The 24648-nt window shown below is 35.8% G+C and overlaps 1 protein-coding gene across 1 annotated transcript in view; it reads right to left on the reverse strand.

The window, feature by feature from the left end:
- Positions 1-1855: 1855 nt before the first annotated feature.
- YAF2 (YY1 associated factor 2) overlaps positions 1856-24648 on the reverse strand; it is a 28003-nt gene continuing 5210 nt past the window's right edge. The window contains exons 3-4 of the mRNA XM_059816442.1: positions 6354-6506; positions 1856-3681 (exon numbers count right to left, since the gene is read on the reverse strand). Of these exons, the coding sequence (XP_059672425.1) occupies positions 3444-3681; positions 6354-6506 (391 nt within the window). The 3' untranslated portion in view covers positions 1856-3443. The remainder of the gene's footprint in view (positions 3682-6353; positions 6507-24648) is intronic.

The following is a 24648-nucleotide window of genomic DNA, read 5'->3' on the forward strand; positions in this document are numbered from 1 at the left end:
CTATTCTATCTTACATGGCTACTTAAAAATGTGCTATCCATAATATTAGAAAAAGTGCACAAATTATAAAATCCAAACTTTTTCTGAGATTTTACAATTTATGCTACAAAAAATCAAATATCTAGAGAAACATGTAATACGTTAAAACTTCAGTCATAGTCTTAATTTCAAGACTTTTAATATAAAGAATTTTAAAGTTTTTTAATGTTTGGTTTTGGGTTTGGCTTTTTTTTTTTTTTTTTTACTATCACTTCTGTTAGAATCAAGATTTTATATGGCATCATTTAACCTGCTACTAAGTAGAACAACTTTTTTTTATCTCCAATATACATACTTAATTTCAGGAAATAAAAGCATCATGGTCTACAACTGTATATGTATTTTCCTTATACCACCTATAATTAGTGGCAAATTTAGGAAGATAACAGACTGAATTATTGTAGACTTTCTCAATGAACTAATTATACTTCATTTTTCCCCATTTCTCCCCCCTTTTGCTTTCTGAAACCGGACAATCAATCAGCACATAAAGGAACTCATTTACATGGAACACTATCACATTTGTCTTTGTTGGGTCACCATTTCATGAACAACCCAGGATGTACGGCTGTTGAAGACTGGTGCATATACAGAATTTAACAAATAACAGTTCTTATGCAGAGAGCAGTCACAGAGAAAAACAGCTAATCAAAACACATTACAACATTAAATTTTCACTTTTTATAAATGGAGTAAAGATGCTTTTAAATATATTTACAGTTAGAAAAAGGACTTAGGATTACTACAAGTCAAAATTATTTAGAAACTATGAAAGTGAAGTTCATTTAAATGATAACATTATGAACAGAGTCAAATGCCATATTCTACTTAGAATTCCCCCACTCTGCTGTCAGTATTATCACATCCCTTTAATCACAAACAGGCAAAAATTATCTTAACTTTGTTTAATGCCAAAACAGGCATCATTGCAATGTAAACACTGGCAACGTAATAGTTCAGTTAAAACCACCACAGCTCAGTTTCTAGATCCTAGCTGACTTGTGTTGTATCTGTGGTTAGAAATTGCTTTTCTGTGTCTTATTCCATAAAGAACAGTGAGACTGCATTCTTTTTGATTATAACCATACTTGTACCACATTTTTGAGATTGTTCTCTAGAGACAGTTGAATCATAGTAAAATCCACTCCATCCTCCCTTCCTTCCAAACCAAATGGCTAATTATTTCCGAAGATACAAAGAGACCTCTTGTTGGCAGTGCTGGGTGGTTTATTCACATAAAGTTAAATAAAAATACGTTTCCCATTTAGTGAACTACTGGTAATAGATTATTATTTGTTCGCAAGGAATTCTGAAATGTGTTAGCATTCATTACATTTTAAATTAGAAACACATTTCGTAAAACATCTTGCGATGAGATTTGCTATCACTCAACTGCTTACTTTAAACAGTTTCAGCTCCCTTGTAATCCATTACATCAGTATATTCTGCAAATAGTCCCACCTAAAAATAAAATATAAAAAAATAAAGTTGAGAAGCATGTATTTTTCTTTTAAAAACTAGCGTATGTTATTCTGAACACCAGCCTGGCCCCAAAACACTTAAGAACCTTTAAATGCATTGTTTTACAGATACTAAGATTTGGCCAGGTAATGGCAATGAACAGACATCCTATTTAGTAAGATAAAGCAGAATACATAATAAACAGGTCAGTAGTTATCCATCTGAAATAGCCTATAATTAACATTTGATGTCTAAAAAGTTTAAACAGCAACACCAAGGAATGAGGTATGTATGGTCTCAGATATCACATCAGACTTTCATTTTATGCAACTAACTGTATTTCACAACTAGCATCTTACAAAATAGAACAGTACCATTGTGCCTGTAGAAGTACTGCATTAAAAACAGAAAAATACATTACTACAAGAAACCACCAAACATCACAATTGTCAGGGGCTACAAAAATCCATTGTTTTAGCTGTTAAGAAGACTTATCATACGTTGTTAATAATTTGGGGCTGGATTCACTACCAAGGAGGTCCATCCACCTTTTACATGGGCTTAAAAATGTATTTATTTTGAATGAATGAAAAAGAAAAGAATCACAGGAGTGTAAGTGGACTACCTCACTAAAAGGAGCTAAATGGACTTTTGTACTGAACCTGAATCTATAATTTAAAATCTATACATGAATTATATGTGTGTATCAAAACACTTATTGGTTGTAAACAAAAATGCAAAATCTGTATTCACAAAAATATTTTATTGGTAATTTTACATAATACCAGATGGGATTGTAAGTAGTTCTGCTCTGTATCAGTATATTGCTAAGTGCATAAATGTTGACAGTTTATGCCATAAAGTAGGGTACTGAGTTTTTTCATATGATTTATGACATCATATATTCTAATAGGCCAAATCAAAGTTAAAGTAATTGATTCAGGAACAAAAAATTAATAGTATTGTTATTTCCTTATTCTTGTGCAACATCTGATATTCCTGTAACGAAACAGCAAGTAACTATATGACACTAAATAAATTTGGGGCAAGGAAACAGCACTAAGCAGAAATGAAAACTGCACTTCTGTAATTTTTAAAGCTTTTCCAAATTTTCCTATTTCCAAATGTTACTTTTTGCCAAATGCATAGTCATCTGAGGTTCCATATTTGTTACACAACACAGAATACCAGTGTACAGTGACAATGTAGTACTTTACCTGAATTATAAGGTTAACCAATCAATGCTTAGAATGTGTTTTCTATTTTGCTTGTAAACATTACAATAAGTGTTTTAAGTGTGAAAAAATATTGGTAAACCATCAACATAATTCACTAACAGTAATCTAGTAAAATGTGTCAAACATTGGCAAAAATTCATACAAATGTTTTATTTAATAACATTTTTCCTATTTAACCACACCAAGTACCAGCAGGTGTTTTTACGAAGATAATTATTATGAAAATTCTGTTGCAGCAATAGTTGATTAAGTTGATCTCTGACTTGCATACATTTAACTATGTTTCACAATTCTCAAATAATACATATTTAGGCAGCTTGAACTATGTTATAAAAATTTAAATTCAGTACATGCCAATAGTAGAGACTCCAAGAGTTGTGTTAGAATTCACTAAACTAAAAGTGAAAATGGACTTACCAATAACACTGCATAATGAACATTCAAACCACATTTTCATGGCACCTTTACACATGAAGGTTAAAAAGTTGGTCTGAAAATGCTTTGTAAGCATTTGTAATTGCATTTACATTATTGTTTCTACCACTCCACTTTTTTCCTTTTTTTTAAAACTGCATAAATTATGTTCCAGTCAACATACTAATTGTGCATGGATCATCTGTCATGAAAATGTGGTAACAGGTGACAGAAGTTATGTATTTGCATGTCTTGAAGAGAAGAGACTAAAGAAACTGGAGGAAATAAACTTTAATGAGATTCCCCATTCAGTGATGACGCTTCTCCTCTGGGTGAAGACGACCTGGACATTCCCCTCTCTGTGTTGTCAGAGCTAGAACCGCTCTGACTGTGTTGATCTGCAGAAGCAGCACTGGAAGCAGGCGGTGACTTAGTTTTCTCCTTAAAGTCTGTAATTATAACTGTCAGATCTCCAACAGTAACTTCCAAATGCTGAGCGCTACTTCGGTCCACATTTTTCAATCTTGGCCTAAATAAAGCAAATAATCATATTAAAAGCACACACACCATCTTATTATCTTGTCTTCCTCCTACTTTTTAAGAGTTCCAGAGAACATACATGTGTACATAAGACTGCTATGTGCAACATGTAATATACAGGAAAGCAACGTACCACAAGTACTTATGGTAGAGTGTTTCCTAGTATGTTTTACATTAAAACAGCTGAACATAACACATTACCTTCTCCTAAGAGTATTTATAAGTTGACCTTATGAACAATGTAACTGTGCAGCAATATGGATGTATTGCACATGTGAAGGTTTTTACTTTTAAAAATTAAGTCCTTCTTTATTGTGGCTATAGAAAGTCATAAATTTGATCCAGAGAAGCATCCATCTCTGCAGCAGCCTTAAGCAACAATTCTAAGTAAAGAATGATCAATAAGATGTTGGTGTCTGTCTTTTGAATTCAACAGCACAGATAGTGTTAACTTGCAGCAGGTATTACTTCATTTCAAAACCTCGCTAGGACTGCTAGTATACTATTTGAACTGGACTTTGTGTTCACAGTATAACCCTGGTATTCCTGGCATATGCTGCGATTTAAATTATGCACAGAGCTGAGTATTACACATATTACACATAGTGTTGACAGGGTAAGTCTATTCATCTAGTCTTTCAATTGTTTGATTTGTACAACATAAAGACCAGAGGAGAATACTTTGACTTATACTCTGCCATCATGTTTTTGCTAGTGACAAGCATAAAGTACTTTCAATTTACTATTTTCCTTTGACTACCATGAAAAACTGTCACCAGACAGTTGAATTTATACAATCGGTTATGAACAGCATAGCTTTATGCATTTAACTAACTCCACAGCTTTCACTACCTCAATCTGCAATAAAATAAATTAATATGACATCACATGTTAGTAGGTGTGCTAACAGCAAAACCCTAACCTTTACCCTATCATCTGACTTTGTTTGAAGTAGAATTGGTTCCCAGTCACTTCAGCTGAAACACCTCATGCCTTTCCTCTGCTAGAATAGAGACAGGCTTTGACATCTTGTTCCCCTGAGGCTGAAGTAGCGTGACTGAAGAATTTAAGAGAAAAGTGAAAATCTGCTGCACTGTAACATGGGAATGGAGAGAAAAATTCAGCATTATCAATCTGCGTTAAGTGCCATGCCTGGAACTTATTAATCATATTGAGTGTGCGTGCAGATTTTTATGATCGTTTCCAACAATAATATACAAATTTTCAGGCAAAGAGAAAAGGATATCCTCTTCCCAAACAATACTGAAGAAATCTGTTTAAACTAATCAAGCATTCTTAACTTGCTATCCTACCTAGTGACTCAATTCTGTGAAAATCAAACTGCTTGAAGTATTTAGAAAAAAAGTAGCCTAGTTATTTCAAATAGCAAATCTTAATGCAAATCTCAATACTGGTATTTCAGTCCAAGATTTTCATTTTAGTTATTTTTAAAATGTTCTCCCTTTTCCCCTACCTCACTTTTGCATTTTTAATGTATTACTGCAATTCAACCATCAATATTTCAATTTATAATATTTAATTAGCTTAATTAAAACTCACTATGTTAACTTCAAATATTTTGTAACCGAAGTACTTCAGCTGCATGAGGTAACCTAGTAAATTTGAGTATTTAAAAAAAAAAAAAGAAAAAGAAGGAACATCTCAGCGTCCTTAATCCTAACCATGACTTTCTTAACGACTGTTAAGAAACAGTTCTGTCTTGATTCTCAATCTCTCCCTGGTTCTGATCCTGATGATCCTATTTCAGGCACAAGAGAAGCATCTCCTACTTCTCTGCATAACTAATCCCAAAGGATCTTCCTTGGCTGGACTACTTTGGAGCGCTTCCAAAAAAAAAATTAAAAAGAAAAATATCAATAGTTCCTCCCACGTTTGATTAGACTACATGTCTTGTATAGTTCTGAGCTTTTTGGCACAGCATTCTTGCCACAATAACTTTATGCTTAGACTGTAATGATTTAGGGATTAAACTTGCGACTTCTCTTTTGCAGTTTGCACCTTCCTTTCACCTGGTCTTACAGCAAGATCAAGGCTTTTACAACTGCTTGTCTGTACTGCAATATTTTATGTTCTCAGTTCTAAGAGTCCAAAGTTTCCTTCAGCATCCCAGATGTAGCACAGAGATTTTTATTACTAGGTGATATACATGCCTTATCCTGTCACATTAATTTATACCCTAGTTGAGCCCTTCAAAGTTTATTCCAGTTCTGCAAGGACAGCAATAACCATGTTACTTTCGCACTCTTCTGCAGCCAGGTACTAGTTCTCTCTCTCTCCTATTATTTTGCATGAAAACTAGTCACTCCTGTCCCCTTTCTTTTCCAGAGATCAGTATCATCCGTTTGCCTAGCTACAGTTTTGTATGGTGCGAGAAATACATCTGTAACCCTTAACAAAAATACCCAAGCCTTTCCCTCTATATTCAGCTGGTCTCCATCTTCTGGTCAAACTACAAACTGCAGGTTTTCTTCACATTTAATAGGCATTCTAAACCAATGAAACTTCACACACAAATATTTAGCCTTATTGTCGAAAGAGTTTGCCACAGCACTTACAAAGCAGGAAAATCGCAAAACATTTTCTTATATTCTTTTTTAAATTATGTTTTACCACTATTGCAAAAGTTTCTAAAATTTTTACCTGGTTTTCTTATGACTGTTCTTTTTGCTTGTTGTTTCCTTTTCACTTTTTTCCTTTTCTACTTTGTCTTTTTTCTCTTTCTTTGATTGTGTAGGGGGCACAAATTGCTGAGGAACCTGTTGTGCAACCAGCTGAGAGACAGGTCGAGGTTTCCTGTGTGCACATATATATAGACACACATAACGCTTAGACTTTACAACAAGTCTCAAACTCAACACACTTCAGTTACTAACATTAACAATCACTATAAAAAGAAATACTGCTAAAACTTATCTTGCTGCTAATACTTCATTAAAATAGCATATCAAATTTAAACCCATTACAGCCTTTTGTTTCACTTAGTTGCAATACCAACAAATGAGGGGGTTTTTTTAAGGATTTATAGACATGACTTTGCAATGTCCCCTCTTCTCCTAGTTGTCATATCCAGACAGAGATTTACACGGAGTTAAGTCCAAAAGATGAAGCTTCCAGAAGGAATATTTTACCACTCAATCCCAGCCCCCTCAAATGACGAAGGGGTCTGTTTTGAGTGTACTGCAATACTGAAATATACAATCCATATCACAAAAAGGAAAAAGCTGACCTTTCAGGTATCAAAGCTAAAGCCACCGTTGGCCTTCTAGAGTAAAACTTAAGTGTTTTCAGCTCAAACAAATTCATTGAAAGCAATAACAAACCCTGTTAAATTGTGTATGATTTTTATCAAGTTGTTCACTGGAAAAAAACATACTGCGCTAATAATAATAGGATATAGCAATCAGAACATATATACTTTAAAAGCTGGCAACAGAAACTTCTGACCACATTCCATCAGTATACACAGCGCAGGTTTCATTTCCAAGTTTTGATCCAAACTAAAAACCAGCATGAGAAGAGGAACAGCAGACAAAAGAATTTTAACAGTTTATTATTTTTAAATTTTCTGAAATACTATTTTGAAATGGCTTCATTTTTATTTTACTTTGCATTGGAATACAAGGATTGTAATGTGAAATGAAACACTTTAATCTTTCCAATGCAGAGGTATTTTTTTATTTTGATATTTTGGAATTAAGAAATTTCAAGTCATGACATATAAAAAAGAAGGTTCTGTGATTCTATTAAGACTTTTAAGATGCAAATTTCTTCTCCAAAAGAATGTTTACCCGGTCAAGCTCTTGGGTGTTGTTAGTTGGGTTGTGTTGGGTTTTTTAAAATAGAAAAAGCACAAATTATATGCACTGTGATACTCTGAAAATACAAACCAGTTATTAAAGCCACAGAAGCTATCGGCTCTTACGCATATTTATTTATTCCCACCCACAGGATCACGCTACCGGCACTTCTTGCTTAGGTGAAGTGATGAGTAAAATAACAAAAGCAGAAAATCAAGGTAGCTCCCATTAGCAAGTTATATTTTCAGTAATGACTGCAACAGTTCATGTTACAGAGTGAAAGCCAAGTTACAAGAATCCATAAAGTGTGGGAAACACAGTTAATATAAAACAGCTGAGATTTCATGAGTCTTCACAGCAAGTTCTTAATGTATTAAAGTAAAAATAAAGGCTATTAAAAATGTCAACACAATAGAACTTTGGGGTAAAAACTAGACTACCACAGACCCACTCATGAACTAAGCCCACACTAACTCACGGAGAGACAAAGATCGGCAACGGATCACTTAGTGAAAACTACCCAGCTTGTATCAACTGGCAAATATATGACTACATGCTCTTCAGGACAGCATTACAACTAGGACCTTGGAGAACACACAGTAGAGTCCAAAATCACTGAAAAGACTCAATGGACTACAATTGTTTACATTAACAGAGTACACAGGACATTTTTAAGAAAACTTGCCTCAGAACTGTTTCAGCATATTCATAGTAGTTCATAACAAAGCAAGAAGAACCAAGGTGTAATTGATGCACAAGCTTATCATTTCAGGTGGAAAACACTTGCGATATATGAACAAAACTGATCATCTGTCTTGAAGATTGCTCCAGGATATAGGGATACAGGGAGTTAATATTCCTAGTGATGGCCAAGTGACAATCCCATCATTACTATATAGTGACTGGAGAGAAAAACCTCACATGTTACTTATGAAGTAAGACAGTAGTGAACTTCTCAACAGAGAATTAATTATTGCCCAGGGCTGTGGACAACACCATGATCATGGAAACTTGTTAAAAAGGGGTAAAGAAGGAAAAAAAAATTTTAGCCAACTATTTTAGGAGTTCTCAATTTGCAATAATTTCTGTTCCTGAGGGCAAACTAGATAATTTCTATTAGAGCACAGCTGGGAAATTAAGCTTAGAACTAAGTCCTAGGTTTAGAAGTTTTTCTAGTACCGTAAGACAAATGAGACTGACAAAAAAGATCTTTGCCACAAGGAACAAAAGCCACTTAAGACAAAAAAAACCACAGAGAAACCATGTTTACGAAGATGCATTAAAAATGAATCAAGAAGTTCTGTGCAGTTTTGCTGTGACAAGGAATTCCACTCAGTTATTTTATTCCTCCCAATTAAACATCCATCTTTTTGTTGTCAATTATTTCTATAGCTATCAGTTATATCTATGCTCCAAAATTTATTATCTGCTTTGTCACTTCCAGATTTCTTAAATGAGGCATTCAATGTTTTTGTATTTAAAAAAAAAAGAAAATTGAGAAAAAAAAAAAAAAATCACCTCTTTCAACACTGTCAGTGTCTTTCAAATATTCCAATTTTTTTTTTTTCCTAGGTGCTCAAAAGGGACTACTGAACTGCAACCAAGCACTCTGCAAGCCATGCAGGCTTCAGGAAATAACTTTACCACTCATGAAGCTATAACCTGATAGAATTGTTCATGATTTAGCGGTGGCTGCATCGTGTCGTTCAAGCATGAAGGAATTCATACAGAGAAGGCTTTCTCACAGAGAAGATAAATGTAAGAAAAACTATTTCTGTAACAGGAAATTGATTTTGATGATTTGCCAAAATACGACATTTTGAATTACTGGTTTTCAAAACCAGTTAGTTAAAGACTCCTTGTAATAGGCTGCTACAGATTAAGTAGATACAGACAATGTTAACACCGCCTTTATGTCATCAATATATTTATGGCAATTTGCTTTTCTGAGCATATTCAAGAGCACCTGAGTAACTGGTGTTTAGAAAGAAGCTCTATAAAGTTCTGCATTATGATTATAAGCATTTTTGCCTCTACCACTGGGAGTGACCTTACAATTGAACAATCCAGACCTACAGGCAGAAACGTTAATAAATACAATATATGTTGCTTAGTCAGCCCCTCAAAACTTTGCATTTTTATCTACTAAAACAACTGAAGTGAAATTAATTGGAACACTAATCATGAGAGGCATACAGTATTACAAAAGGTAAGAACTATCAATTCTTGCCAACAGAGGTAACTTTATGGTTTAGGCCACAAGCACTGCAGTAGTACCAACAAACTGACTTACTGAGCTTCCAAGAGATCACTGAACATCACAACTCCGAATATTATGCCTCTCCTTCTCTATCACTTAGTTTTTCTTTTCAGCCAGTGTTATGTTTCTTTTAAGTTAACATCAGCTATACTTCTACCTACATTTCTATTCCAACCTTGTCCATTATGGTTTTATTAATTACCTAATACCAATGTTGCTTCCAAGGTCCTGCATACAAATACTCACACACTTCATAATCTCCTTCAAAAAATAAGGAAAACTAACATTTTTTGTTTTTAAAAAGCCAACAGACAGTAATACAAACATTCAAAAATACATTTTTTGTCTTCCCTACAATCCCCCTAAATGCTGAACGATAAGGATGTCATAATTTTAACTCTATTCTTTTTGTTGCAGGATGTGGCTACATTTTAGCTTACAGGATTTGATCTAGCTGCTGGTTTAGAGGGTGTATTTACAGAGGCTACAGAGAATTGTCTATTTAGGTTTTGCATGCAGAAACTCATTCAACACTGATGCTCTCAAAAGGAGCAAATATTTAACACTGAGAAGGATGGAGTAGTTTTTAAAGAAAAAAAAAGGCTTTATAGGATAGCAATTTACATGCCTAGTGATGAAAATACACATTCAAGGACACACACAGTGCACTAGACCAAATGTTATCTGGAACTTTTGCCCCGAGTCATTTCCCTCTCCCAGAGCTCAACACAATTCCTTCCTGCTCATAAGTCATTTTGGACATCTCACAGCAGTACATGCTTCCTTAATTTCCCTCACCTGGTATTCATCAATAATCTGCGTAAGAAGAATTTTGACCAATTTGATATGGTGAATAACTTGTTTCATTAGAACAAAGCGGGTCCATTTTGAAAATGGAAATAAAAAAAAATTCTATGTACAATACTAATAATCAACATATGCAGCAGAAGTACAGTAAACTCTCAGTCACCTGATTGTGCATCAAACATGCAGACAACCAAACTGGCTTAACGCTGAAGCATTTGGGGTCTGGCTGAATTTATTTAATTTATACAGAGCACAACTACATTTGCACAGTGCTGCTTCTACAGCCCTCACGAGTCCATGAAGCAGCTCCTGCACTACTCAAAGGATAAGCTCAAATTCTGACAGACCTGCGCTACTTATGTGTCAAACCAGCTCTAGGGTCCATCCGCTACAGTCTGGAAGCAAAGAGCATGATGTGGACAACTGTGACAGTTTTTCCATGGACCAACCCCAAATCTACCTACATCTCAAGTGAGTCCTGTGTCAGCATGATGCACCCCTGCATGCAGGTTCGGAGAAAATTCATCCGTTTGGTGCTGCATATCCTGAACACACAGAGCCAAGTACGACTACCAAGCAGCACAGTACAGCCAAGCAAATAAGACTGCTGAGAAGCACAGTGCAGAGACATCAACAGTTCAACAGAGCAGTCAACATCTTAGCTTTTATTCAGTGTGAGCCGTGCTGAACTTGAACTGGTCCACACAGAACCAGTAACCCATATCCTCCCAGTATCCACAGATCTCAGAACATAGCCTGTGCTTTTCTACAAGGAAAGGTAGACACTATAATTAAATCTCAGTGCTGAATACATACACCTTTTCAACCTGTTCTGGGAAAAGTGTATTGTCATCTATAATGTGGAGTTTACAGAGTTCAGATATACTGAAGAATAGGAGACATACTCAAAGGCACACTCTTTCTTGAAGCTAAATCTCTTCTGCTTTGTATATTTTACATCTCCGCTTTCAATCAAGCTGAAAGATGCTCTTCAACAGATGACCTGGATCCAGAATAGTATCTGCCAAGCAGAGCTTCCATTCTAATAGGATCCTTTCCTTTTCTTCCCTTTCCTCTTCTCAAGTCCATCCACCTCCTGGGTTCAATTCAGACAAAAAGCCCTTGCTGGATGCTTATCCTGTCTGGAGTGGCAAATTACCTATTTTGTAAAGCAAGTGCCACATGCAACGTATCTAAAAAATTTTAGAATACCACATGCTAAGCAAGATATTTAAGTCTGCTATTGAGCTCTGGTCGCTTCACTTGCCATACTTTTCCTCCAATAACTAGAGCAATATTCTAGTCCAGTTTTACTTACCTATCAATGAGCTGATACAATTCTGTTTTCAAATTCATCTTACTCCCTGGTTTCCTATGAAATTATACACATCTTGCCCAATCCTAGAAATCAGGAAGAAATTGCCTGTGAAACACTATTCCTACAGAAGGATGTTATGTCGTAGCTTCCCAATATGGTATTGATCTATTTTCGGTTCATGGACTCAAATTTCTCTTCCAGATACTAAGAAGCTACCTTTTGAATGACAGAATGATTCAATGAAACAGGTAAGATGTTCATACTATCAAACAGAACAAGTAACTGTTATATACCAGGAATCATTTATTCATCAGAACAGTTCGAGCTTTCAGGCTGATCAGCAATATCTTACCTCCTATTGTATTTTCATTCCCAGAAAAGACCAGCACTGAACAAAACAAAGCCTGTGGTATTTCTTCAAAATTCTTCACCTGTGTTTATGTAGAATTTCTACATGGTATCCCATACATTCCATAATTTCAACTTTGCACATGATTTTTTTCCCTTCCTCCACTGAAAGAGATCATCACATCTTAAAAAAAAAGATTTCAGAGACTTAAAGAGGTTTTATTCAAAGGCACCCCTAATCTAATCCTTAAGCAGTACCATTTATCTAAACTTCTCTACAGGGAGACACTGACCTTTTGTTCAAGACAGCAGATTCATCCCTCAAGAAAGAAAGGTTAGAAATATCTGGAACAGAAACCTCGCTGATTTTGTTTTGCCCTTGGTCACAGAATCCTTTCCTCAAAAACGAAAGATCCACATTATTCTTTAAATACAAAAGTATTCTTCGCTTTCATGTGATTCAGGAGGACTGAATAAATGCTTCCAGGTTAATGGAAATTCCCAAATCTTCTACTCTACTTCTTGTTGCTTTAAGGCCCTCACTGCACAGGACTCAAGTAATGAGTACAGCATGTGTTTGAACATCAGCTTCATTGACACTTCTGCAATCTGTTCTGTCCCACCAGTAAGGCATGGCAGAACCCATTCTTCGGAAACCAGTAATCTAGTCAATCAGTGCCCTGAATTTCACTCTCCAGGGTTTTTCAAGATTTATCAAAATTGCTATTGCCAAAAGGCTTTACAGGCAGTAACTAATCCATTTATACAAGTCATCTTTGGTCAAACTTGCGAAGCCGATTGCTACAGAATAGGTTCAGTACAGAAAAAAAGAAATTATTTGGCCTTTACAAACTCCACACACAGGTTTTTTTATGACATGTCCTTGTAAAAGTCTTGGAGTTTATTCTAAAAGCTGCAAACTGTGTATGCTGATGCACTATGGATTAAACCCAGAACGCTTGTCACAGTTCTGACTAAGGTAGTAGAAACTCTAAAATCAAAGTCAGGCTTTCCCAATTAACTATCTTCAGGCAAAGCGTAAGAGAACAAGCTCAGTCAGCTTCTAGGAAAAAATACCTAGATCTAATCTCTACACATCAGAGAAAGTCAGTCAGCTCCTCAAACCACTGCAGATTTCCTGTATCCTACCTTCTTCTTTGTTTATTACCTATGAAGGACAACTGCTTAAAAAGCAACCTTCCCAAAATCATGCACTTCTGACAGTCACAAAGAAATATGACTACTACAGTATCATCATGACAATGCCTCCACTTGCTATCTGATTAATACCCCTTTGATTTTTCCTTCTATCTTATCCTCTTAACTTACATAAAAACTTACACAACTTCTACTTTAAGTGATGCTGAAATTCAGCTGGTTTCCATGTGGATAGCTAGAAATTTTTGTTCAAGTACTCATCCTTACTTTAATTACAGAAGCTTTTCTTTCATTTACCTATAATTACACTGCTTGCTTCTTCCTTTGACAGCTCTGTTGTCCCCTGACTTCCATATAAAGTGTGTCCCATGGATCTATAGAAATATAATTAAAGTATCATGGATAAGCTGATATGGGCTAACCAACTATGTGCACTCTTAAGCCACTGCAAATGCTCAGTAACTTTGGACAGAAAACAAGTTTACTGTGGAGCCTTTCTGCAGGCAGTTCTGACAACGAGGTGATGCACAGGAACGTGTTATAAACAGCATTAAAATTTTAAGACATTTTTCAAAATTACTGCCAACTGCAAGGAAAGCATTTAACACATTCTTCTCAAATGCAAAACTAGCACCTTCCTCACAGGTTGACCTTCTAGTCAAGTAATTATAGGATACTTCAAAAATTAATCGCTCTTCCTATGTTTTTCACAAACCCACCATGTCCACTAGTATTCGTACTTAAAATCTTCCTGGTTTTGCCCAAAGTGATACACTCTTATATACTATCCCCAGTATGTTAAACATCTGATTTTTAAGGTATTCAACCATGCTAGAAGGTTCAGACACATCAAACATAGGTTTACACTGCCTACAAGACTGATAAAATTGTTGGATACCTGAAAACACTGTTACCATTACACAACTAATTTCTACATTAACTGTACCTTGTTGTCCTCCCTCTAACCCACCTCTTTTTTGGGGGGAGGTGTCTTCTTTTTGAAATGCAAGCTTTTAGAAGCCGCTATCAAACTCTTCTAAGCTTACTCTACACCAAATTTCAAACTTCTCACTTCACAGCAAACCTACAAAAGTTGCGTGTATTTTGTTCACCTAGAAGTTACCATAGATTCACACTGTTATGAAAAAAAAAGGTATTTCTCTCCCTCTCTAGTGCCCTGCAGCCTTGCATATCTCCTCTCCATCTGCTGCTGTGGGGCTTCTGTGTGCTTCTGACTGAGCTGATTGAGTTAAGACACTCAATTTTTTTTTCAAATGGAGTTCCGATTTTGATCATGTACTAGTACTTCTCCTCCACCAGTTTTTGCTATTCCCTCATCTAGCGAGGATTTCAGAAACGCCTTGTTAACATGCCTGAGATTTTCCAACCTTCAATTCTTTTAGAATTTGGTAGTAAATTTAATTCTTGTGACAGGAGGTGGACTAAAAGTTTTTAGTTGTCTGTATTTGGCAGTGCATTACCATTGAAAATAAGAGTAATCCCTGATAAAGGAGGACAGACCTTGGAATTAATTAAATTTAGTCATCTCTTCCTTATAGCTTCAGCCTTTACGCAGAAAACATCAGGATGGGGGCCATTTCCAATGACCATTTTTTAAAGTCTGCTACTCATTTGCTAACAGCAAACACGTATTTTACTTCAGACAAGTCAATACATTCTTGGAAAATTCATAGCATAATTTTGTACTGCATCTTGAATACAGGGTTATATTTCAGATATTTGTACTTAGAAATGCATGCTGTTGTGTTACTCAACATTCTGTATTGCTCCACTGCTTCTTTATTTTTATATCTTATCATATATTCATCACCTCCAGACAACACAAAGCCAACCTCATGATGATTATGACTGTCTCTTCATCTAAATCGTACCAAATCTTACCATTAGATACCTAATCAAATAGTTTCGTAACTATCCCTTCATAAATATCACTTGACACAATATCACAAAGCTGTTAAAATTAAAGACTCTTATACATTGGCTAGTCTAAAATTCTGCAAAACTACATTAAAAACAATTGAAACAGTTTAAAACACTTCCACAAGTGTTTTCAGACTGCATTTGTAAGACAGTACAAGACCTGATGTATCAGCTCACCAAGAAAAACCACACGTGCATCTAGTAAGCCTACAGACCACCCTGCTCATCACTTCTCAAAACTGTCACCAAACCCCAAAAGACAAACTCCTGTAAAGCTAATATTAGAGTAAGTACTTCTTCATTTTTTCTTAAAAAGTTCTTCTCCTTGAGCAAGCTAGAAAACTCTAACATTGTATTGTTTATTACACTTTAAGTAACTCTATTAACAGTATGTCATTGTGAACTAAACAAAACTATTGGAAGAAATAAGGTTAGGTTTAACCAAACCCTAATAAAAATCTTGTTTTGCTGACATTTGTATCATACATGTCTTTTAAAAGTCTAAACAGAATACAGTTAAGTGCATTAAAATCTTGTTGAGAACGAAGTCAAATCATTCAAATCCTACTCTGTTCTTTCACTACTAGACTGGATCATTTCCCAATACAAATGTACAGGCTTTAAATATCTTATAATTTATTTGAAGATCATTTTCCACTCATGTCTATCCTAAATATTAATGTCTCAAGAAGCTAATAGAGATCTGATATCCACAGTAATACTCTAATATCCATTTTTCTAGTCCACAGTCATTACTGAAATCTTAAGAAAAGCTTATCTTTGCATACTTTCTACTTAATCATCATATTCTTGCTAGTCCCTACTCAAATCTCCTTCACCACATGTCCTCATTTCTCTGACTACTAAGGTCCAGATTCTCAAATATCTCTTAAGACAGTAATTAGAGCAATTAATTTAAAAATAAAAATTGTTCCTCATCTCCAAAGCAAGTAGCTGCATACAGGGAGTCACCTGGGAAGATGCATGATTTTACAGTAAACAGCTTTTTAAACAGATAGAAAGGATATGAAAAAATGGTTTTACATAAAAGATTTACTAAGTGAAAGACTACTCCTGTAACACGTATTATTAGGAAAATATCTTCACTTAGGTATTAATCTTTTGAGCAATTCTTACAGCATTTATTTCAGTAACTTTTAAAGGGTACAGCTATAGTTAAATATTGCAGCAATACTATATTAAGTATGATACTATATAAGTATGATATGCTTCCTGCATGCTTTCAAAAAGACATTAATTATGCAAAGTTCTAACTGTAACTTTGTAATAGAGCTTAGGCAGCTTTTTACTCTGAAGATCACAGGTTACAACCAGCAGTTTTGGAACGTGACTTTTTCATGGTGGACTGATGATGTAGATTTAGACACCAGAAGGTCTAAATGGCTCCAGAATGAAAAATATATAGACATATATTTCAGAATTCAGAAGTAAATAAACTTTCCTCCTGTCAATTCTTTTTAATACAATTGTATCCCTCCTGACCCCTCCCCCCCCCCCCCCCCAATGACAAGTTACTTTACAAATATCAAGTAATTAACATCTCCACTTCCTCGGGCATGTTTTCTCTCTTTCAGAAGTCTTTCTGCAAAACAGGTTACAATATCGCTAGTGATTTTTGCATCTACGCCCCTTCCAGAGTCTCTTTTCCCTCCCACTGTAACCGGCTTTAATAATAGCAAATTTAAACAACTTCACCTCAGATACACAGCTACCCCAGTCTTCCTTGTTTTGAGCTGACCTCTGCCTGCAAAGAGCTTAACTTCAAAGAGATTTCTTATGTTTTTAAAGACTAGGAATCCATGAAAAATGTTGGAAGGCCAAGGCCTATATTTTTACAGACATTGCAATGGTTTTTGACAGCTTTAAATAAAATAGATGGAACCAAATTTAATTTAGATCATAATTTTGTTATCATGGCTTACAAAGGCACAGATGAAGAATTTCTTAAGAGTCAAGAAATTGTTACTTAAGTTCTTTATAATATAGAAAGAAATCAACAGAACTGAGACACATATACATGAAGTCATTGCAGTAACCGTCCTCATGTAATAATACACAGTCAGAAGTCAATTTGAAACACAGTGAATGGCAGAATCTTATCAAACTTCAAGTGAGAAGGCAAAAGTTTAAGTCTTGCATATTAGGCCATTCACTCCAGCTTATGGACAAATCTGTATCGTTAAGGTGTAAGTGCAATCTGGCTGTACAGAAGCAAAGAAAAAAAAAAATCCCTATCTTTACTCTATCAATTTCCCTAGCTTTTTTACTGATCTTTCTTTATGCCTCAAGAAGACAATGAATTTTTCAAGTGCTAGTTTGACAGTAAAAATTTAAAGCATGATATATTTTTCAAACTTCAACAGGGGAGGAGTATTTTTGTTAAACGCAAAACACTCATTCCCAAATAATTAAAGAGAATTGTCAAGCATTTCTACACACAAAACGCACACCAGCTTTTAATATATCCTTCCACATATTTGCAGATTAGTAGCTACAATATTTTAAGACTTTATTTTCTTCCATCAGGCAATTTTTCAACTAACTTAATGTTGGGTTTTTTCTAGATTTGATACCTATGCAAAATTTACTTTTTTAAATCACATTTATCTTTTAATGGACTACCACATTTACCATCTACTCCGCAAGCTCTTTGTGCAGCACCTTGTGCAACAAGAGCTTCTAGGTTCTGCCAAAATACCGAGGAAACAATATTCCAGAACAAAGGAAACTGCTTTTTCAACTTCACTAAAAACCCAGAACAAATGTTTGTTCTATTACCATTGCTGATTTTTATGATCAAGCACAACCAGACCACAACTTACCTCCTAATACCAAAGAAAGCAAAACAAACAAACAAACGATTCATTTCTGCATAGGCACATCAGTGATATTATGTAAAGCAAATGGGAAATCATCAGGAACACTGTGTATACTAAGTAGCATTGCAGACACTGTGGCCAATTAGATCTTGCAAACTGTGGTCTACGCAGAAGCTAGCAGTTCATGTAATAATGCCACTACGGATTTTTAGCAGTTGAAGTCACATTATGAAAAGCAAAAAATATTTCCTATTACCGGTTCTTGTAATGCAAGTACAATAGTTGCTAGCAATTAAATTAAATCACTAGCAGGAGAAGCAGTCTTTGGATTCTGACACAGATCAGCTCACCCTCCCTCAGTCATCAGTACTCTATTAAGCTATTCATAGAGTAAAAACTATCAGATTAAACTACATTTAGCTTGCCGTGTCACATGAATATGCTCATGCTAATCACCACACAAAGCCATCTTGTGAGAAACTAGTCTTTATTTCTACATTGAGGCAGTTCATGATTAAATGCATCTTCAACATCGATAATTTACGTTGTTATCCAAAATTATTTTTTCTCATTACCATCACTTCTGTCATATCCTAGAGTGTTAACAGTACATTACACTGCCTCCGCAAAGAATACAACTGAGTAATTGTGACAGTGCAAACAATGGAGCTAGTGGTCTGTATGGGAAAACATGATATAGATCCATATCCATATTGCAGAGTAACAATTCAATTTCTACATATCCTATGTATATTTGAATTCTAACTTTCAGCCAGCTCTGATTTCCAGTGCTTTCATATTCCTAGCTGTTTTACAGCATGAATCATTTACTTGGAATTCATCCATTCAGTGCATTTCTAGCAATTCTGTCTTTCAATAAAAGCTGATTCAATTAGAATAGACTTACAAGACCATATGGTTTTATCAGTCACTGTATAAATGTGCAGAAAACTACCCCTTGAGGCAGTGTCCCTATTTAATCATTCCCTTAAAGGGAATGCCCTATTTTCCAGATGACATTTAACAGATGAGGCCAGCAAGTCTCCCGAAGTCAACTGGTACACTGCACAACAGTCTGCCCTAGGAAGAAATATCCATATCAGGACCTTTAGAAAGCTCAAATTCATCTTCATTGACAGTTTTTAAAGCAGCCATCAAATGTTACTTCTCCAACAACCAGTTTTAAGGCTTCAACCTCTTGCACACTGTTGTTATAAATTCTTCCCCATACGCCACAAACCGTGGTTCACCGATGCTCAACATAAATGATAGCTATATTGACAATATGTTTGCGAAACATACGGGTATCAACCAATTTGTGTTTCCTAGATGACAATGTGCTACGTATGCACAGGGGTCAGGAAGCTCAATTTCCTTAACAACATCCCCTGAGGAGGCAGTATTTGGGAGTCTGCAGAGAAGGCAACGGTTACAGTCTTTTAGACCCCTAGATCCTTGGGATTCATGGGGAAGTGACCTCTCCCAACTTCCAATCCCACAAAGGATTGGATCCTCCAGGCTGCTCCTCTGTCCCCTTCCTGTAGGAACTGTGATGCTTCTTGCACCTATGCAAAAAAACACACGCAAAACATAAGGTTCATACTGATGCAGCAGCACAGTTATTGTTGCACAAAACAGGGTGAATTCTTGGCACAGCTTTTTGTGACCAAACAGGAAGAAGCTTGCTTCTGACCTATCTTATTTGTTCTGCAATGCTGCCGTGATCTTCCCAGAAGGCTGCAGCATTCTAGAAACTTCCTCTATTCAGAGCCAGCCCCAAAAAGATGTCCACCTTAATTAGGTGAAAAGGCTACACACTTTCCCTAAAAAATCAAGTCTCCATAATGCTCTTCAAGAAAGATGTATATTAATAGAAAAAGATGCCACATAATCATCAGCCCTCACCTTTTCTTTTTCCCTTCTTACTCAATTACAGAACTTCCAGCTCATGACCCTAATTCAATGATATTTGTAAGAAACAACTTTCCTTTCACTCAGCGTGTCAAACGAACTTTTTTCAGCTTTCAGAGTTAGGAAATCTATTTTTAAAATAAATTTTAAACCCCCCACTCATTCACACTTTTTTTTTTTTTACCAAGCACTGTCATTTGAACTGTGCAGTTCAGATAAAGTCTATTCAAGCATTATGGAAAAGTTTAAAGTCCCAGGCTTCCAGTAAGTTAGAATGGGAACACTTTCAATTGTTCATTTCCTCCCCTCCCCAACTCCTAAGAAAACAAGAAAAAACTTGTAGCAGACGTCAAGGTCGTATCTTGTAGTCTTCAATCTGACTTCTGATGGAAAGTTTGCCAGCCGAAAGCCTACCAACAACATTCAGCAGCTGAACTCTCCAAGTTCAAGCCTGCTCTACATCAACGTACCGCATACCAGTGGAATGAACTTCAGAGAGAACAGACAATCCTCAGGATCTCTCTGTCCTACTTAAACCAGGATAAGCTATTGCATGAAAGCATAAAAAATGAACACTTAATATTTTGTTCCACTAGCCTACTTTGAAAGTATTTTGTAGCTGACTGTATCAGCCAACACAAAAAAGGAAATAGAAAGTAGTATATCCATCATCAAACATGAAAGCAAACATGAGATGGCATGAAGGCTTCTTTGCTTCAGTCTCCACACAAAAGTTTAATTCCATATAACCAATTTAAACAAGGGGATACGAGTACAAGTTAGAATAAGAAACAGACTGGGCTACTGAATGTTATATATGGCAGTCAACAGCATCTAATGAAATTCACCCTTGGAAACAAACTGTTTAGAGAACTACAGGAAGATGGAAGAAATCATCAAGTACTGCAGAAGAACAAAAGAAAAAAAAGAAAAGTAAAAGAGAAATCACAAGATGGGTAAATAAAAATGCAGGAAGTAGTAGATAACTCAAGCCTAATGCGAATTTCAGAAAGATATGAGAACGAAATTATTTAACAACTGGGAGCATTGAAAGACAAAGCCAATTGGCTTGGCACAGTCTAGTTTCTCTCTTTAATGGACTAATAGTCCTAGTGACTAGGAAAAAAGCAATACATGTCCCAAGTCTCGGCTTGTGACACAATCAAAAATACATTCTCCCACTCAAACTAGGCCATGATTGGGACAAAGCTGCGCAGAATGAAGTTCAAAATTAAGGTTGGTTTGTTTGTTTATAATAGTTCTCAACCCCCAGCTGCAGATGTAGGATAGCATTTATAGTGAGGTTCTACAGGTATACTATTTAATATTCTTAATCTTGCTTTGAACAAAGGAATAAGGAATAGAACAAGCAAACAGCACCAAGCGGAAAGGTGATAAGAACTATCTGGCAAGACCATCCTGAGTTAAGATGACCCAAAAATCAAAATTATTAAATCCACAAAAGACAGCATAAAGCACCACAGGCCCCAAGACAGCATAAAAAAATAATAATTAAAAAGAAATAATCACAGAATGATAGAATAGTTTGGGTTGGAAGGGACCTTTAAAGGTCATCTAGTCCAAACCCCTGAAATGAGCAGGGACATCTTCAACTAGATCAGGTTGCTCAGAGCCCCGTCCAACTTGACCTTGAATGTTTCCAGGAATAGGGCATCTACCACCTCTCTGGGCGACCTGTTCCAGTGTTTCACCACCCTCGTTGTAAAAAATTGCTTCCTTATATCTAGCCTAAATCTACCCTCTTTTAGTTTAAAACCATTACCCCTTGTCCTATTGCAACAGGAGGTTTAAACACCCTTACAAGTAACAGTGGGACACAAAAGGACACCAGACTGTACTGTATCAAGTAGATTGCAAGGCACAGAGAAGCCAACATCATGATACTCTTGCACAAAAGGAAAATCCTCATTCAGGGAAGTACCAACATCAGACATCATAATCTAGCAGAATTCTGGAAAGGCACAGTCCCATTAAACCATACACTAGAAATGACTCAGCTGAAGGTCTGTCTTCATTCTAGGCTATTGCTCTAAGAAACAGGTGTGTCAACTGAAGAGTCCAGAATAAAGAATCATGATATAAACTGAAGAAAACTGTCACCTATAAAAAAGGGCTGCTGCAATTTTTTTTCTGTAAGAAAGACTTCGAGAGAGAAAATGGGTGAACATGGAAACCATAAGCAAATAACCCAAAAACTACAAATATAGTGGGTAATCCCTGGGGATAGGGGAAGTATAAATCAACTTACCTTATGGAACAGAAGGGTTAGATATCTAGAAAAACATCAAGGGTAAAAAACACTATAAATAAGCTCTCTAAAGCGGCTACAGTCTCCTTCACCGGAGATTTGTTAGGACAAAGACTATCTTAGAAGTTGTCCAGGTTTACTGATCCTCTTTCAGTATGGGAGAGAGTCTAACTCACTGGAAGACTTTTTCCATCCTGAGTTCCTAGGGCAACACGGATAAGCCAAATGAGACATGTTAGCCTTCTTAGAACCATCCCTATAACGAATCCAAATGTATTCAAAGCTTTTACTACTTTAGTAACTGTGGAAAACAAATGCTAATCTATTTTGCTTTGCTTTGGTACAATTCAGCTGAACAAGCCATTCTTAACTGGCAGAACCTACCTCTGACCCTCCAGTGCCCATTAACAAAGTTGGCCTTCTAGAGAGCATATCTCCTAAATCCATGATCTGATCTGAGATCTTGGAAACAGATGGCTAAGTTTTTCTTTCTGTTCCGCAGCTCCGACATCATTAGTTATCATAGGAGAGGAAGACAGAAAGTTTACAGAAAGCAATAGGTTTCTTTCTGTTCCATCTTTGTTTCTTTAATTACATAAGGTATGTACACACAGAAGGCCTAGTCACAATGACAGCTACCTAAATTTCTGGCCAAAGATGACTGCTGATATAACTATTATTTTCAATGTGATGCAACAAGAAACAACTAAACTCAGTTTAAGTCAACCAGCAAAGTTGGATCAAACAGACCCTACCAGGTCTTAGCCCAATATCGAATAAAACACTGTTCGTTTTATTCTGGGAGCTTGCATTACAAAAGGGAAGAAAAAAAACAAACCACCACCACAGCCCAAGCTATAACAGACATCAGGAAAGAGTTACATAAAAAAAACCCAAACAAACGTCAAACCAAAAATACTGAGCTCATGCTAAAAAAAAAAAAAAAAAAAAAAGCATATTTTTTCATGAGCTGTTTAGAGTAATGGATTAAAATATCAGTCAGGTTCAAAACTACAAAAATTTAACAACAGAATTAACCTTTAAAAAAAAATGAAACCGAAACCCAACTACTTATGTAGTCTTTCTAAAATATAAGCTTTATCTTCTTTTGATTGGCTACCCGTTGCATTCTTTATTGCCCATACAAGCTCCACCTATCTAACAGTCACCCCAATCAATAAAAATTACTTCATTGTTTTATATGGAAAACCAAAACGTCATTCAAGTTGATGTGTGCAAATTTCTTAAGTTTCACTGTATTTTTCAGGGAAAATAATTCCTAAATAATTTCAAAGGTTACTTTTAAAAACTCTTTTTAAAAATAAGACTGGAAGTCCAGAATGACTAGATTATCTGATGGCTATCTAAAGAGCAAAAGAGAACTATTGATTCATGCCTCTCTTCATAATTTAATATTTAAGCTAAAACATAAAACTTGTAATACAGAGCTTAGTAAAGTATGGATTATATATGACTTTTCCACTCACTTCATTCCTGCAAATATTTCCTTCTCCAAACTACCACAAGTAATGTACAGCTCTTCCGTTTGTTAAGCTTGATTCAGTCATGTATTTGTAAAATCAGCATTACAGGCGGTTCTTCCTCTTTTTCTCCTTCACAACCTTCCCCCTGACATACGCATGCGCGCGTGTGCACACAGAGGCTGCATACTGGAAGGCAGAAGAGAGAGCCCTTAACAAGCTGTTGTAAAACAGACATGTTAAACCAGATACACAAGGTAAGTACCAACTCTGTCCTGAGCAGTACTGCTTTTCAACAGAAATACAAATACCAGATTTGGTTAAATGTAACTGATTTGTGCTTATAAACAACCAGATGGTACATGACTAAACAAATTGCACATATTTTCTGAAGAAAAATGACCTTGATATCCAAGTTAAAAAATTAAACATTTTATTTATGCTTCTCAAAGCATAAAACAAACTCATGACAGCTTCAAATAGAGACCTGTATCTCATATTTAGGAAATTGTCAGACATGCTTATAAAAGACATGCACATATCGAATGACCGCACTCTCAGGCACAACCAAGGAGCACAGACCAAGTATCAAGCAAATGTACAAAGATGGCATCCCAGTTCGTTATACCTCAGACTATTCTGTCTGGTATGATTTAAAGTTGGCTTTTCATACCTTAGGCTGGGAGAAAAGGAACGATTCAGTAATGGAGATCAATAGAGCATAGGACACGGAAGCCATGCCCCCATTCAGCTGGTTATATATGTCTCTACTTCAGCAGTACAGCACGTTAACAGGTATACATGC

The sequence above is a fragment of the Gavia stellata genome, chromosome 4, assembly GCF_030936135.1.
Source record: "Gavia stellata isolate bGavSte3 chromosome 4, bGavSte3.hap2, whole genome shotgun sequence".
Taxonomy (NCBI): domain Eukaryota; kingdom Metazoa; phylum Chordata; class Aves; order Gaviiformes; family Gaviidae; genus Gavia; species Gavia stellata.